At 59.0% G+C, this 15,040-nt stretch overlaps 1 protein-coding gene across 1 annotated transcript; it reads right to left on the bottom strand.

Moving 5' to 3' along the window:
• Positions 1-487: 487 nt before the first annotated feature.
• Positions 488-12,281, bottom strand: DAB2IP (DAB2 interacting protein). The gene is made up of 13 exons (XM_015824356.1): positions 12,128-12,281; positions 11,730-11,828; positions 10,704-11,258; positions 8,069-8,213; positions 7,462-7,606; positions 6,665-6,901; positions 5,581-5,782; positions 5,100-5,278; positions 3,675-4,548; positions 2,800-2,940; positions 2,094-2,290; positions 1,774-1,861; positions 488-655 (listed from the first exon to the last, which is right to left on the bottom strand). The coding sequence occupies exons 1-13, from the start codon at positions 12,269-12,271 to the stop codon at positions 488-490; spliced, it is 3,174 nt and encodes a 1,057-aa protein (XP_015679842.1). The 5' UTR covers positions 12,272-12,281.
• Positions 12,282-15,040: the final 2,759 nt, after the last annotated feature.

Here is a 15,040-nt window from a genome sequence, read left to right on the forward strand (position 1 = left end):
CAATTCCGTGCCCTGACGAGGTCTGCTGGGGCTGGCAGGAGGTGCCACGAAGGAGGAGGAGGAGGAGGAGGAGGAGGAGGAGGAGGAGGAGGCCCCAGGCACCGAGCGGGCACTCAGTGGGAGGTGGCACCTAGCAAATTCCAGGGTGCTGGCAGTGCCAGGAGGTACGACAGCTGTGGGAGAACGTGGGTGCCGGGTGGTCAGAAGTCTCTCAGCATCCCTGGAAGTGACCCGGCTCGGCTGCTGAAGCTTCTTCTTTGGACATCTGCTCAGCTCCTGCTCAGTCAGAGGCGTCTGCGCTCTCAGCTCCGTCCCTGGCCGGGGGCCGCTGGCGAGGAGGGCTTGGGGTCCACTCGGCTTTGCCCGCTGGAGGAGGTGGGCCGGGGGAGGGCCCGGCCCGTGCCAGGTAGCTCACCCTCCCTGGCTGCTGGGCTTGGCCGGGCTCTCCTCTCGCTCGCTCGCACACCCGCAGCAGCCGGTCCCGGGGTCAACAGCTGCTGCTGTTCCGGAATTCACCGCTCTCGGTGATCTGCAATTTAGTCGGGTTGGTGGGGGAAATCCCGTTGCGGGTTTGCGTGCTGTACCTCTCTTTCAGCTGCGTGAGGGCGCTCATGAGCCGGGCGTTGGCCGCGTCCAAGGAGGCGATGCGTTTCTCCTGGGTGGCCAAAGGGGACACGGACGGTCAGTGCGAAGGGAGCCCCGCCCTGCCTGCCCCGTTCCTCCTTCGGCCAGATTTTCCCAGCTGAAGCAACCTCCCAGCTTCTCCCATCCTTGGGGGCTGCACGAAGGGTGGGCTTCAACTCCCAGAATTCCAGCATGCCAGCTAGGGAGTTCTGGGAGTTGAAGTCCAGCCATGCTGGCTGTGGAATAGCGGGAGTCCCCATGGCTCAAAGTCTCCAAGGCAGAGAAAGGCTAGGAGGAGAGTTTGAATTTGGGGCAATTTTCTTGCTCTTGTCCAGGCTTTTCAGCCCCAGACATTTTTGTCTTCCATGAAGGCGCCTGGGTTATTGATCTGCAGTAAAGCAGCTTCTTCTTTCCGCCTCCCCCCCCCTGCATGACATTATTCTGAGAGGGGGGCTCCCCCAGGAAGGTGCTTGTCCTCCAGCCTCGCCTCGGGCGGCTGATGAGGATCTCCTGGCTGTCTCTGCTTCCCGGCCCTGAATCGATGGAGCCGGTGGACTAATGAGCGGATGAGCCGGGGGGGGGGGGGCTCTTGCTGAGGCCAGCAGCGTCTCTGATTGCCTCTAATGGGGCTGGGGGTCTGCGGAGAAGGGCCGCCTCCGAGATGCGAGGAGCTGGGCAAATCCCTGGAGCTGCTCAGGTAACCCACCCCTCCCAGCAGCCTCACTCTGCCTGGGTGCCAGGGGGGGGGGCTGGGCTGGCAAGGCTCCACCTGACGGGGTGAAATAAGACGCCAGGCGGCTTCTTAGTGGGGCCTTCTTCCTGGTGGGGGAGAGGGACCCCTGTGCTGGAAGGTGGCAGAGAGTTGTGTGTGTGTGTCTGTGTGTGTGTGTGCCTTTCCCAAGGTGCCAAGAGGCAGCTCAGCCTGGAATCCTTGGTGGGCAGGAAGAGAGCCAGGGCGGGCGGCCCCTCCCCTCCCTAATCGTTCTCATTTAATAGTAATGCAGATTTGTGCTTTACTATGGCAAGATTCTTGTCTATCAGCAATAAACTACTCCTTGTGCTTTCTTGGTTCCATGCACCTAACACCTACCCCATTCTACCCCCCCTGTCCCTCCCCCAAATGCAGCTCAGGAGAGGGAGGGGTCCCACCTGGGCGTCGATGATCTTCTGCTTCGAATCCACAGCCGCCTGCATTTCCGAGTGGTCCTTCTTCAGCTCCTCCTCCACCGACATCAGCCTGGGGGTGGGAAAGGGGGTCTCCTCTCAACGGTGCAGCCTTTCTCCCCTTCCCCCCCCTCCGGCCCTCCATTTTTGGACAGCCTCCCTTCGGTAAAGGAACTCTGTCTGCGCACCCATGTCTAAATGCCAGCATGGGCTATGCCAGTCGGAATGGTGCCCGCTGGAGGAATCCCCGGAGACTAACTTGGGGGGGGGGGCAGAGCAAGGATGTCCCTCCCCCCCATCCTTACCTGCTGATGATCCCCTTCATCTGTATTTCCTTGTCTTCCTGCTGCCTCCGCAGCCGTTCCTCGCTCTCCTCCAGCCGGGCTTGGTACTCCAGCGCCAGCTTCTGCGTGCCCTCCTCCTGGCACCGGAAACGCACCTCGTACTCCTCCAGCTTCTTGGAAGATTGGCGCAGCTTGTCCTGCAGCACTGCCACGTCTTGCTGATACTGGGGAGGGGGCCGGAGGGGGAGGGGGTGAATGGCGGGGCTGGACCAGCCCAGCAGCATCTCTGTGGCCCCCACCCACGCTCTCTCTGAAAGCAGGGAGGGGTCTAGCATACCATCAGTGGTAGAAGGGAATGCAAGACACACACCCCCACTCCCTCCTAGCACTGATGATGCTACCTAGTTGGGTAAAGAAACGTCTGGAAGAAAACCACCCAGCTCACAGAGCACCAAGGAGCCCTCATTCCAACCCTGAACGACAAAGATTCTCCTTTATTGGACTTTCAATGCCATGCCCAGGCTGGGTGTGGCACTCCTGGGAGAATGGGGTGAGCAGGGCGGGCGAGAGGGAAGGGCAGAAGGGGCGAAGGAAGTGGGAGGGGGTGGAGGAAGTCCAACCGCTGCATTCTCCCCCCCCCAAGTTCAGGGCCTTCCGACCGAGCGCTTCTCCCTCCTCCTCCGGGGGCCAGGAGCTCCAAAGCCAAAAACAGTCCCCCCCCCGTTACCTTTTCCTCCTGGCTGAGCTCATCTTTACTCCTGAGCTTGCATTCCGGCTCGGCGTTCTCCTCTTCCAAAAATTGCACATTCATGTTCAAGAGCCAGGCGGCCGTGCGGTCCAGCGCATTGGGGTTCACCGGAGAAGGGGCCTGCAAGGGAGGGGCCACGTGGCAAAAGGAGGGAGTAAGGCGGAGCTGAAGTGGACACGGAGGGTCGACAGGGGCCCCAGCGTCCCCAGGGTTCCGGCTAGGGAGGTGGGCACCTCACTAGAGCTTCAGCTGCACCCGAAGGCTTTGCTTTAGCTACAGCAGAGACCCCCCCCAGTTGTTCTGTTGGGGAGTCTTTTTAATATGTGAGGGGGGGATCAGCCACAGGTGGGCGGCTTTCTTGGAGGTGAAGCTAAGGGCCCCAATAAGACATGCAGATTGCAAGCCTTCCCACCAAGGGGTAGAAGTGGGAGTGGGACGTCGGTCTGGAGAAGACCCCCAGGCCACAGGGCAGCCACTATGGGGCAGAAAAGCCGAGCCCTGCTTGCAAGGGGCAGCCCAGCCCTTAATTGACTTTCACAGACGAGGCTGAACAAGCAGCTCTAAGATTTATGGCATTAACTGAGGTGCTGGGGGAGGGCAGCAGCTCAGGTCCCCCCACTGGGGTCTCAAGACTGGTGACAGATGTGGCTCCTCCTGAGTGGGCAGAAGCAGCAGATGGAGCTCCCAAATGGGCATCCTCTGTGCCGGATGAGCGCCGGGCAGAGCGAGAAGGCCAGTGAGGTCAACATGGGCAGCAGAGACCCAGGAGACGGGGGACCCCCCTTGGAGAAGCAAGTGCCCCTCAGAGGGGCTGTGTGGGACTCATTGCCTGGCTCGCCTCCTGCCCCACTCACCTGCTTGTGCATGGTGCGCTGTTTCATTTCAGGGCTGTCTCCCTTGGAGGAGGAGGACTGCTGGCGCAGGCGGGCACCGCTGCCCGGCCAGTCGGGTGAGGAGGAAAGCAGGCCCCCACTGGCCGGCCGGGGGTACTGCAGGGTGCTCAGCAAGGAGGGAGGGGTCCTGCCCCGAGTGATAGGCGGGGGAGGGGGTGGGGGTGGGGGCTGGTCTATCCGCCGCTGGGGGCCACCGCTGTTCTGCCGGGGCATCGTGGGTTGCCCGCCCTTCTCGGAGACTGAGAGCTGCCGGCGGGCCAGTTCTCCGGCACGCCGGGCAAAGTCCTCCGGGACAGTGGGGTTGCTGAACCCGTGCTTGGTGGCCGCTGCCAAGTCTTCGCTGTTGCTGTGGGAGCTGAGCGAGCTGTGGCCCTCGGAGCCCGAGTCGGCCAGTCCCCGGGGGGAGAGCGGCAAGCCCGCCGCCATCTGGTAGACGGGGTTCTGGAAGGAGAGGGGGGCCAGCAGCTGGGGCCGGCCAGGGGCGTTCTCGGCGTTGGGGGTGGTGGGCGTCTGTGCGGAGCGGCGCACGGTGGCAGTGCCCGTTAGGCCACTCTGTTGAGTCCGCGTGCCCCAGGCCTGCCCGGCAGAGGGGTGGCTCTCGGGGAGCGCTTCGGCGGCCCCCAGCCCACCGCCCCCTCCGTCCAAAAGGCGATTGTCCTGCAAGTCCACCATGGAGAGGCTCTTGCTGCCATTGGCCATCTGGACGTCGGGCTCATTGGCCTCCGAGTAGCTGGAGCTCCGGGCGGGCGACGGCTGAGCCCCCACAGACCTTGTGACAAAAAACAAGTCCTTGTTTTCAGGGGTTGGAGACGGTAACCGTGTGAAATCTATCAGACTGTGGGGGAAATAAAAATGCATAAGGAGAAGAGGAAGGAGGAGGAGGAAGAGAAGAAGAAGACGACGACAACGGAGAAGAAGAAAAGGAGGAACGGCAGCGAGACAGAGAGAGAAACGTGCTACGCAGAGGACAGCAAGCAGGTAAGCAAGCATCACATCCGCCATGCTCAGGTGAAGAACATGCTGCTGGGAACCCACCCCGGAGAGCTCTGCGCCCTCAAGGACCCCCGCCCGCCATTATTCCCTGTCCTCTGAGCCTCCATGTGGGTGCAGAGGCCACCACCAGTGGGGCATCACCAAGTGCCATGCGGGGCCAGTGTCTCCCTGTCCCGGGGGTGTGTGTTTGGCCTGTGCAATCAAACTTTGCCTCCCCCCACAGCCACTCAGCCTTCTCTCCCCCCCCTTCCGCCTCCCCCCTTCCACTTCAGGGTCTCCAGAGCACACGGGAGTCTCGCCAGTGCCAGGACTGCCTCCCCTGTGAACCCTCCCCGGCTTCCACAGGCAGACCAGCCTGCCCTGTCTCCTCTCGGCCCCTCGGCTTGCTCTTACCCAGACAGGTCACTCTCAATGACCATCTTCTGCAGCCCGACAGAGATGCCGTTGCCGGCGTTTGGGGTGGAGGTGGCAGGATCGCTCGTGACGGAGACCTGCACGCAGGACGGGTTGCTCAGAGCGGCGTTGACGTCCCTGAGCAGGCGTGACAAGGGGCCCAGTTTGGTGGCCGTGTTCTGCAAGGGAGGAAACCATGAGACCCTCGTGCTCCTCTTACTAAGGCACTTTCACCTAGGAAACGTCGGACGTGGAAAGCCGCCTCCCTCCATTCTATCCAGGGCACTGCATGACAAAACAACTAGACACAGAGACAGTTTTTTCCCTCCTGCCATCCCTCTGCTGAACAGCGAATTCTCACAGTGCCTATTTGCCCATGTTGTACGGCTGTAGTATTACTATTTTCCTGCTTATCTTCTCTACTACTCGGTCTTACTGATATTATGATGATGATGATGATGGTGGTGGTGGCGATGATTACCTGATCCAGCTGGGCCACCACCTCCCAGAGCAGGGAGTGCAGCGTGGCCAGCTCTCGGCCCAGGTCGATGTAGCCCTCGAAGCCGGCCGTGTTGGAGAGGGTCTCGGGGTTGGAGATCTCCAGGAGGAAGCGCTGCATGTTGGTCCACTCGTGCTCCAGAAACTGGTTCATGAAGTACATGTACTCCTCCTTGCTCCCAAACCTGTGAACCCAGAGCAGAGTCAGAACACTGCTCAGGCCTGGCAAGACAGCTTCCCTCTCCAAGCTGGCCAAGCCAGAGGCAGGTGGGCACTTGAAGGAGCAGGGAAGATGCACCATCAAAGGGGAACCTGGGCCAGGCAGGCCGGTGTTTGTGTGGTGTGTGTGTGTGTGTGTGTGTGTGTGTGTGTGTGTGAGAGAGAGAGAGAGAGAGAGAGAGAGAGAGAGAGAGAGAGAGAGAGAGAGAGAGAGAGAGAGAGAGAGAGAGAGAGAGAGAGAGAGAGAGAGCTGCAGACTCCCCACTCAGGACGTTGGGGACAACCATCTTCCTCCTTCATCCAGAGGACCCTCGGACTGGAAATTCATGGCAGGGAGCAAAAGAGTGCCAGGGGTCAAAGCCAAAGGCTGATCCCAGCCAGGAAGTGAGTGGACACCGCCAGGCAGTGCCACACGGGGCCCTGCCCTGAATTTAGGAGGTTGCATCACTACAGTTTTTCTTTCTTTTTCTCTCTTTCTCTCCCTCTCCCTCTCTCTCTTTCTTTCTTTTTCTTTCTTTTCTTTTAGGATAAGCAGCTCAGAACTAGCCAGGAAAGCCAGTGGAGCGATATCACGAAATCTTTTTTCTCTTTTCCAGTAAAGCTCTAGCTGGCAGCACAACTAGGATCTGTGTTTTTTTCCCCTCTGCAACTGATCTCTCCCTTTCAGAAGCTTTTAAAAATTCATAACGGGCAGAGACGTGAGTGTGCCGAAGGCTGGGGAGGAAGATGGGTTCTTCCCTTTTAGACCAAACTTTCAATTGGAAATGATGAGGAGGGGAGAATCAAAGGCAGCTGCTTGGGAATCAATGACCCCCCCAAATCAGCTGGTCAACCCAGAGGAGCCTTACTTGGCAAAATTGGCCAGGTTCTGGGTGACCTTGGCGATGAGGGTCAGTGTCCGGGCAGTGCGGTCGTCTGGGTACTCCTGGAGCAGGTTGAAGAGGGAGGGAGACATGATGGCTGGGCAGAGGAAGCGGAGGAAGAGGGAGGCGCTGATCAGGCGCTCGCTGATGTCCGGCCGGCCGCGGCTGCTGCACTCCTGGCGCCACGAGGCAAAGACCTCCTTCAGCTCCCGAGGGAAGACGCTGCGGAGAGAGGGAGGCCGGTTCCAGAGGGGCTTCGTGGGAGGAAGGGCTGCCCCAGGGGATGCAGGGTCCACCTTCCCTTTCTGGGCGTTAGGGCCCCGGGCACCTGGAGGACAACCGAGAGCACTGGCATCTCCCCCGAAATAAAGCTAAGCCACACAGCATAGCTGGCTGAGGAATTCTGGGAGTTGAAGTCCACAAGTCTTAAAGTGGCCAAGTTTGGCTGGCCCAGAGGCTGCCAGCTCTCCCGAGATCCTGCGCTCCTGCGTCTCACCACTGCTCTGTAGCTGGGCACAGGAGAAGCCATGGACAGCCTAAGGGCAGCCAGGCTGATCTTCCTGCTCAGTTCACCACCTCCTGCCTGCTTGGCCTTCCTCTCCTCCCCCTCTCTGGCCATGCCTCTTCTCTCAGGAAAGGAAATGCCGCACGCAGCCTCTGGGCATGGACAGAGCAGCCCTCCCTGGGACTCCGCCTGCCCTCCAGCCTCCTTGGCACAAACCCCCGACTGTGTCTCCCCACCCCCTCCCCCTGCAAACTCTCAGGCAGTGCCACCCACCCACCAGTACGAGTTGATGATCTTGCAGAAGGCCAGTTCGCAGCACATCTTCAGGTTGCTCTGGTGCTCCAGAAGATCTGAGGAGGAGCACTTGCTGGGATCCACCTCACAGTTTTCGTCCGACTCGTACAGCGCCTTGATGAACTCGCCTGCGGGCGCGGGGAGGAGAAAAACGGAACCCAGTGAAGCCCCAGATTCTGGGGGAGCCCAAGGAAAGAAAGTTAAGGGGCTTCTGGAGGAAGCCAGCTTGGTTTCCTCCCCTCCACTCTGGGGCAAATCAAGTTACTGGTCCTCATGACTGCCAATCTGGAGAGGAGAATAGGGGAGCGGTGTAGAGACGCTGCAGAGCTCCTTCCAGTGACACGTTCCCCATGCAAAAGCCCAAAACCACACGGCTCCATTTCATGGGTTACCTGCTGCCCCCACCTGCTTTTGCCCCCCCCAGACATCAGCTTTGCTGTCTCAGCCTAGACTGAGCAGATCACAAGGAAGACAAGCCAGAAGCCGTGCAGCAAAACAGCCGAGAGCCTCGTGCCTTCCGACAGGTTCCACAGCTGTGGCCTCAAAGCTTGGGGAAGCCCCTCTGGGGGAGGGGGAGGGGCCTGCCTTACCTAAGGCATCCTGCAGGTACTTCTGGCCCACCAGCTTCAGGTACTCCTCGATGGCCTTGGTGGCCAGTGTGTTTTCTCGGAAGATCAGGTGCTCGTTCTCCCCGCAGCGGTCAACCTCCGACATCATGAGGTCTGTCAGGAAGTCCTGGGAAGGAAAGGGTCCATGGGGGGGGGGAGGTGCCAGGCCCGATGGGTAGGGGGAGGGCTTGGCACAGGGGGCACTGCCTATCCCCATCTCTCTCTCCCCCCCTCCCACCTGAAGGGCCTCTACATAAATGGGCTTCAAGTTGGTTTAACTTCTTTCCTGAAGCCCTTGAATTCCTCTCCCTTCCCGGCCCGTTTTGCCCACAATCCTGGTTGTGCTCCCTTGGTGGGTCTGGGGTGGGGTCTAGAAGGATCACTTCACTGCTGGAATGATGTGCTGGGACCACCATCCCCTGCCCCACACACACACTCAGCCTCCACCTGCATCAAGGCAAATGAAGGGATGGAGCTTTGCATCATGGCTTGTCATGTGTTTGGGGGGGGGAGAAGCAACACCCAAACTCTTTGAAGCCATCTGGTCCACTTTTCCTTCCTGTCTCCCCCACCCACCCAAAGTCCCTGCACAAGCTTGTGTGAAGGAGGACTTGCAGGGCAGCAATATTCACTGAGGACCAGTCTCTTGTTGCAGCCCCCCAGTGTGCAGATTGGAGGGGAAACACCCTAAGAGGGAGACCCGAATGGAAAAGCAGAGAAGAAACTCATGGAGACCCCAGGAGGGGAGGAGGAGGACGGGCCAAGGGGGAGCCACCTGGGTCCCACAAGCTGGGTGCCCCCTCCCTTTTTCTGGGCTCCTCTCTCGCGCCCTCTGCTGCCATCTTGAGCGTTCCTGGCCTGGCCTTGCTTCGGAGAAGGTTTTTCAGTGTTAATGCCATTCTCAAACGTGGCTCCTCCTGTTTTATTTGGCCCTGCGGCTACTCCCTGCCCCTTTAAGGCAGCCACCTCCGGCTTCTGTCTCAGCTGCAGAGCTCGGCTGAGCCATTTTGGCCCGGCTGGGAAGCTGCCCTCCTCTGGGGCTGAAGGCGGATTGGAAGCGCTTGGAAAGATTATTTTGAAGAGCCCCGTTTCCCCCTGGGGAGCCTTCCTTCTCTGCCTCTCCTCCCCTTCACCTGCTCCTCCCCAAGTAATACTGCAGGGACTGGGGGGGGGGGGCTCACAGCAACACTTTCCCCCTTGGGGGCTCTGAGCTTTGCAGAGTCGGCAGGTTTTATGAGCAGCAGAGCTATTAGGACCAAGATGGGTTATGAGCCCTAGAAGCGGCAGGCAGGCAGAGTGCGTGGCCGGCTGGCGGCAGCTGCAGCTTCGCCCCCCTTGCCCTCACCCCCCCCAGGCCGTCTGTTTCCCTGCTTCAGCAAATGCCAGCCATCTCCCCTAGATGCCCAAGCCCCCCCAGGACAGGGGGTAGCAGGACTCCCCCCCCCAAGGCTCAGTGGGGTAGATCCGACACCCGGGATCCTCCTGAGGGGTGTAGGGTGGATAAGGAACCCTGCCACTGTGTGGAACTCCAGTGCCCATCTGCCTAGTCCATGTATTGGCTCCAGTATGTTAATAAGTCAAGCTCTCCCCTTGAGGCCATTTGGAGCCCCCATATGCTAAGGCAGTCTATCTGAGTAGCATCTTCACCAAGAACAGCAGGAAACACAATGCAGTTGGCAAGGGGACAATCGGACGGGGGATTCACCGGGGCCCAAATGCCGCAGCAGCTTCAGGGCTCCCAGGCGAAGTAGCCCCAGCAGGGACCCCAAAGGGGCTTCCTTGGGGACCAGATTGAGGGGGGGGGACACACATGCGAATTCCCTGGCCGCCACTCATGCCTCTCAGAAGAGCACAATTACTCCCGAAAGGAGGACCTTGACTGCGCTCATAAAATTGATTAAAGCCATAATTAGCTGGACTAACAGCTCTTGTAAGAAATATTGCCCAATCCCCCTCCCTGCGCTGAGAGGAGGGGGCTGAGCGGAAGGCAGCCGCTGGCCCAGGGGGATTTACAGCTGGCCAGCAAACTGCAGTGCTCTCCGAGGTATAAACAAGGCTACAGAATCCACCCATGGGCAGGGGTCCCAAGAGCACACGTGCTCCAGGTTGCCCCTCCCCCAAAGGCCCAGTGCCGCCAGTTCTTCCCTGGCAGAACCAGCCAGGTGGCAGGAGCCGCCAGCAGGGATCTGGATGGCCGAGAGCAGAGACAACCCAGCAGCTCTCAAGAGATCGAAAGGAGCCCTCGCTCCAAGAAGCCCATCTGGCAGGGGCTGATGGGCTGCCTGTCCTTCCTCGGGGTGGGGGATTGTCCCAGGAACAGCAGTCCAGAGAGCATCACCGTAAGGAAGTGGGGAACAGGGCCTGAGACAAGTAGCTCAGGCCAAGCTGCCAAGACCTTCATACCCTCCAGACTTGTTTATGGGTACAACAGTTTTATGACCATTTAATTCAACCCTGCAAAGTCCAAACAATTCAGGTGACACGGTGGGCAAGTGACGGTTCGTAGAGGCAGAGCATCGGTGGCCCAGAGCAGGGTCTGTCTCCCTTCCGGGCGTGCCTTGTTCCACGTGGGCGTGGGTGGAGCCGCTGCCCCCGCCCCCCTGCCCGAGGCTCTTACCTTGGCTTTTCCCGTGCTCTGCAGGATGTGGACCAAGGCCGAGGCCATCTCCTCCTTGTTCTTCACGCTCAGCAGCGGCTCCAGCACGGAGCAGAGGACCATGTAGTTGTTGGTGACGTACTCAGCAAACTCCTTGTACGTTTCCATGGGAAGCACGCTCATGCTCTGGTAGCGCGACTTGATGCGGATCATGGGCCCCCCGGACTTGCCCTTGCTGGGGTTGGGCGTCACGACCGGGTACCACTTCTCCACGAACTGGCGCCCCGTAACGGAGCCGGCCGGGATGCTGACCAGCCCAATGAAGTTGGTCTTGTCTTTCTTCTTCTTCTTGTCCGTCTCCTTGTACAAGTGGACGGCGATACTCCGCAGGGGCGGGAGGTTGTTGAACTCAAAGTGCTCCCCCCAGAAGACATTGTCCGTTTTCAGCTTGCAAGTGGTGCGGGCGTAGAGTGCCTCGTCCAGGCAGAGTTCGCACAGGTATCGCTTCTTTGCGGGCAGTTCTTTGGCCTCGATAATCCACAGCTGGAGCATGTTCTCCACTCGCCGACTGTTGTCCTGGGAAGGAGATGCAGAACCAGAAGTAAACCAGGGATTAGATACTTCCATAGATACGTAAAGGGCTCTCAGGTCAGACCAGCAATCTGCACTCTTGAGAATCTTTATCCATGTCCCTAACAAAACAGCTTCTGGGTAATATTCATTAAACCGTCTATTGAGCAGACTTCAGATACATCAGAGAAACGTCCCATCTGGATCAAGACACTTGTGCAAATAATGTCATTTACATCAATTATATATGGGCAGGCTGAACTGACACCCATGGTGTACATTTGTATTTAACAGATGTTTGGATTTAACGGACTCTTAGATTTAACAGACATGAACCTTTTCCAAAGGGTTCAGTGAACTGACATTTTACTAGACTACCGGATCTGTTATCCTCGCTAGCCCCCTTCTTGAAAGGAAGTTGGAAAACTGGGGAGAAGAAACGAGGGACATCTTGTCAAAGACCTTCTCCAACGCTACCTTGTTCGGATGCACGGCTCGTCGCAGATTCTCCATCCATTTGTCCCGTTCTGCTGCAGACCGGCAGGAAAAGCATTTGCTTCCAGACGACGTTGTCACCTGCCAGAGAAGAGAGAAAGCAGAGCTGGTGGTCATGGGGGTCTCCGGGCAAGAAAGAAAGAGCCACCATCTCAGGCCCTCCGCAGTTGGACGCGGACATCAAGCTTGGGCCAATTGGATCAAATGTCAAAAAGCAGACACCTTTCTTGATTCTGCCCCCATGTAGACTGCCTCTGACTGTGGAGGTTTCCTCCTTGATCTTCATAGTGCATCATAAAATCAGCCCTCTGCTTTCCACCCACCAGGGCCATGCCAGGAACTCTGCCTCCCTCCCGGCCCCCTCCCCAGCCGGCCCTCACCTCGAAGCAGAAATCCTGGCCGAGGATGCTGCTGTGCACGGGCTTGATGACCACTTCCTCCTCCATGCTGAGGTCCAGAGCCTCCGCCGCGCTACCAGGGCTGAGCAGTGACTCGTGGGAACGCGACTCCTTCAGCCTCGGCATTAGATGGGATCTGGGGGGGAGGGGAGAAAGGGGACTGAGCCTCCAGCACTCAGCATCTCCGGCGGGCCCTCAGCACAGGCCAGGGTTGCAAGAAGTCTTCCCCCCTTGGGTCCCACGCAAACGCCCACAGAAATGGGCACGGGGGTGCCGCCTCGACCCACCGCAGCACAGTCTGCCTGGCCAGTGTGGGAACAGCCGCAGCTGCCAGGGTTTACCTCCTTCAATCAAGGGGTAAACCACCCGCACGCGTCGCCCACCCGCCCACCGGCACTCGGGCGGCAGAGAGTCCACCTGCAGCGGAAACCGAAGGAAAAGTCCGAACAAAGGAATGGAAGCAAAGCAGCGGAGCAGCAGGGTGGCCACGACCGACCGAAGTGGGGCCCTGGGAGGCAGAGGGATGGGGGGGGGAGGAAGGAAGGAGAGCTGGGCTGGCAGGAAAAGGAGTCTTTGGGGCTGGATTGGGCTAGCGGGGGTCTGCAGGGGGAACAGCCGTGATATGACAAGTCCGACTTCACGGGCCGGCCCTGGCGCCTCCGGAGAAGCAGAGTCCTCCCTCTGTGCGGAGGGGGATTTCTTTCCAGCCCACTTTCCTTGGGATAGGGGCTTGATGGTGAGTGGGGGCTCACTTAGAGCCCCCCTAGCAGACTCTGGGGTGACGGGTTGGAGACTCCTTGGAAGACTTTGGATGGGAAGCAGGAAGGGCCCCCTTTTCCTTCTGCCCCCAGAGGGAGGGAGCTCTTTGGGGGACAATGTGCGCAAAACATTTGTGGGAGGAAGAAGAGTTGTTGTTGGGCTGGGGGGAGGGGGGGGCAGGGGGGAAACCTTGGGGGGAGGGGGACAAATTGGAAAGCCCTCCAGTTGAAAAACCAGGAGGAGCCCTTTGTGACAAACACAGGCTATGAAAGGCATCAGCTGCCCTTTTATCCAACCGGCCCTCCTGATTCTTTGGCTACCCAGACGAACATGGCTGCTTTTCTCCACAGGACCCAGATCAAACCCCCCCCCCACACACACACATCCAGCCAGGGGCTGGCAGGTCATCTGAACACTTTACAAGCCTGGACAGCCCCCAGTTCCAATCCTGAGTGTTCAAGGAAGGGGACTTGGGTGCCACTGAACCACCGAGAGAGAAGCCTTGACCAGATCCTCCCTTGCCGGAGACCGAATTGCAAATCAGAAGATCTCAAAGAGCCCCCCAACCACTGCCTTGCCCCAAGCGTTCCTCCCCCCCCAGCCCCCTCCCGAGAGCGGATAGGGAACGGTCGATGTGGGAAACCTGTGAAGGAATTATTCTAATACATTGCTTAATCGATACATATCCGTTAATTGATTCAAACACGAGATAGAAACAGTCACAAGCGGGACTAGACTAACAAATACGCAGACAGGAAACACATGCAGATGTATGGATGTTTCTATCCACATCTCTATGCGTGTAGATTGAGGGCAAATATTTGTTTCAAAACAAGAGCCTGGCATGCATCATCTCGAAGACGCATCCTTCCTTCTGCCTCCCACCGGACAGAATGCCTCTTCCAGGAGATGCTTCCTTTAAACCTTGAGGCTACAAAAACCGAGGAGAAGGCTATTTGTGCCAAACTGCAATGTGCTAATTCATTTATCAAGCATTTGTTGTGAAGAGGGAAGGGTCAAGGATGGAGGGGCTCCCTGGCTGGCATCCCAAACAGCCGCCTTTTGCACCCCACCAGCGGTGGCTGTGATGCGACGGGCACTGAGAAGGGCAGAACAGCGACCACTTTCCAGGAACGGAGGGCCCAGCCCTGGATGTGAAGTCAGCAAGGCTCCTGCCATTCTCCAGCCACCCCTCCTTTAACCCATTTCTTCCTGCTGGGCTCCCTTGCTGCAGGGGCTGGCCAGCCCCCCAACACACACTCTGGTTCCCTGTGCAACGGCCAGGGGGCAGGGGGCAGGGACCGTCCTGTAGCTGAGCAGGAAAGGCCAGGCTGGCACAGAAGCAGCCCAAGAGGGAGAAGGGACAGTGGCCAGCAAGGCAAGAAGGTCCACCCACTGGCTTCCTTTCCCACACGGAGTGCAAAGACCCTCCTCTCCCCAGCCCCGCTTTCCTCACCGGGAGGGATGTCGCGCTCCAGCTCCACCGCATGGCCTCTCGGGGTGCCCGGTGGCCGAACATCTGCCCCACGGAGACGGGCAGCGTCTTCTTCCCAAATGCACAGCTCAAGCGGCCTCTGTCCCCCTCCCTGTGACCCCCTTCTCGCCTCTCTCGGCACTGCCTGGGCGGCAGCGACGCTGGCAATGGCAGCCCACTGGCGCTGATTGGCCACTCTGTAGCTGGGGAAAGGAGCGACATCTGCTGTTAAAGTCAACATCCACACACTGGCAAGCCAGCCCCCCCCCCCCAGTTGTCCAGGATGCGCTCTTAAGGCAGCCTGGAGGCCCAGCCGGGCAGGGTGTGTGTGTGTGTCTGTGTGAGAGAGAAAGCAGGGTGGCTGGATGCTTCAAACTGGGCAGGAGGCGGAAGGGATGCCTGTAGAAAGTGGGCAAAGGGGAGGAAGCGGGTGGCACAGAATGAACACCTGGGCCAACTTCACTCATCCAAAGCAGAGAAGGGGGCGGGGGGGACAGGATGGAAAAAAGGGGACGCTCCCCACTGCCAAAGGAGAAAGAAACCACCCATGAAATGGATGATGGGCAACGGAGTGGGCGGGGTTGTAGGGAAGGGGCTGATGTGGTGGTGGGGGGTTGGAGACCTCCAACTGAGCTCAGAAGACAAGTGGTGGGGAAGGGGCA

This window comes from Protobothrops mucrosquamatus, unplaced genomic scaffold (assembly GCF_001527695.2).
Source record: "Protobothrops mucrosquamatus isolate PMUCROS unplaced genomic scaffold, P.Mucros_1.0 scaffold2208, whole genome shotgun sequence".
In the NCBI taxonomy this organism is placed as follows: Eukaryota; Metazoa; Chordata; class Lepidosauria; order Squamata; family Viperidae; genus Protobothrops; species Protobothrops mucrosquamatus.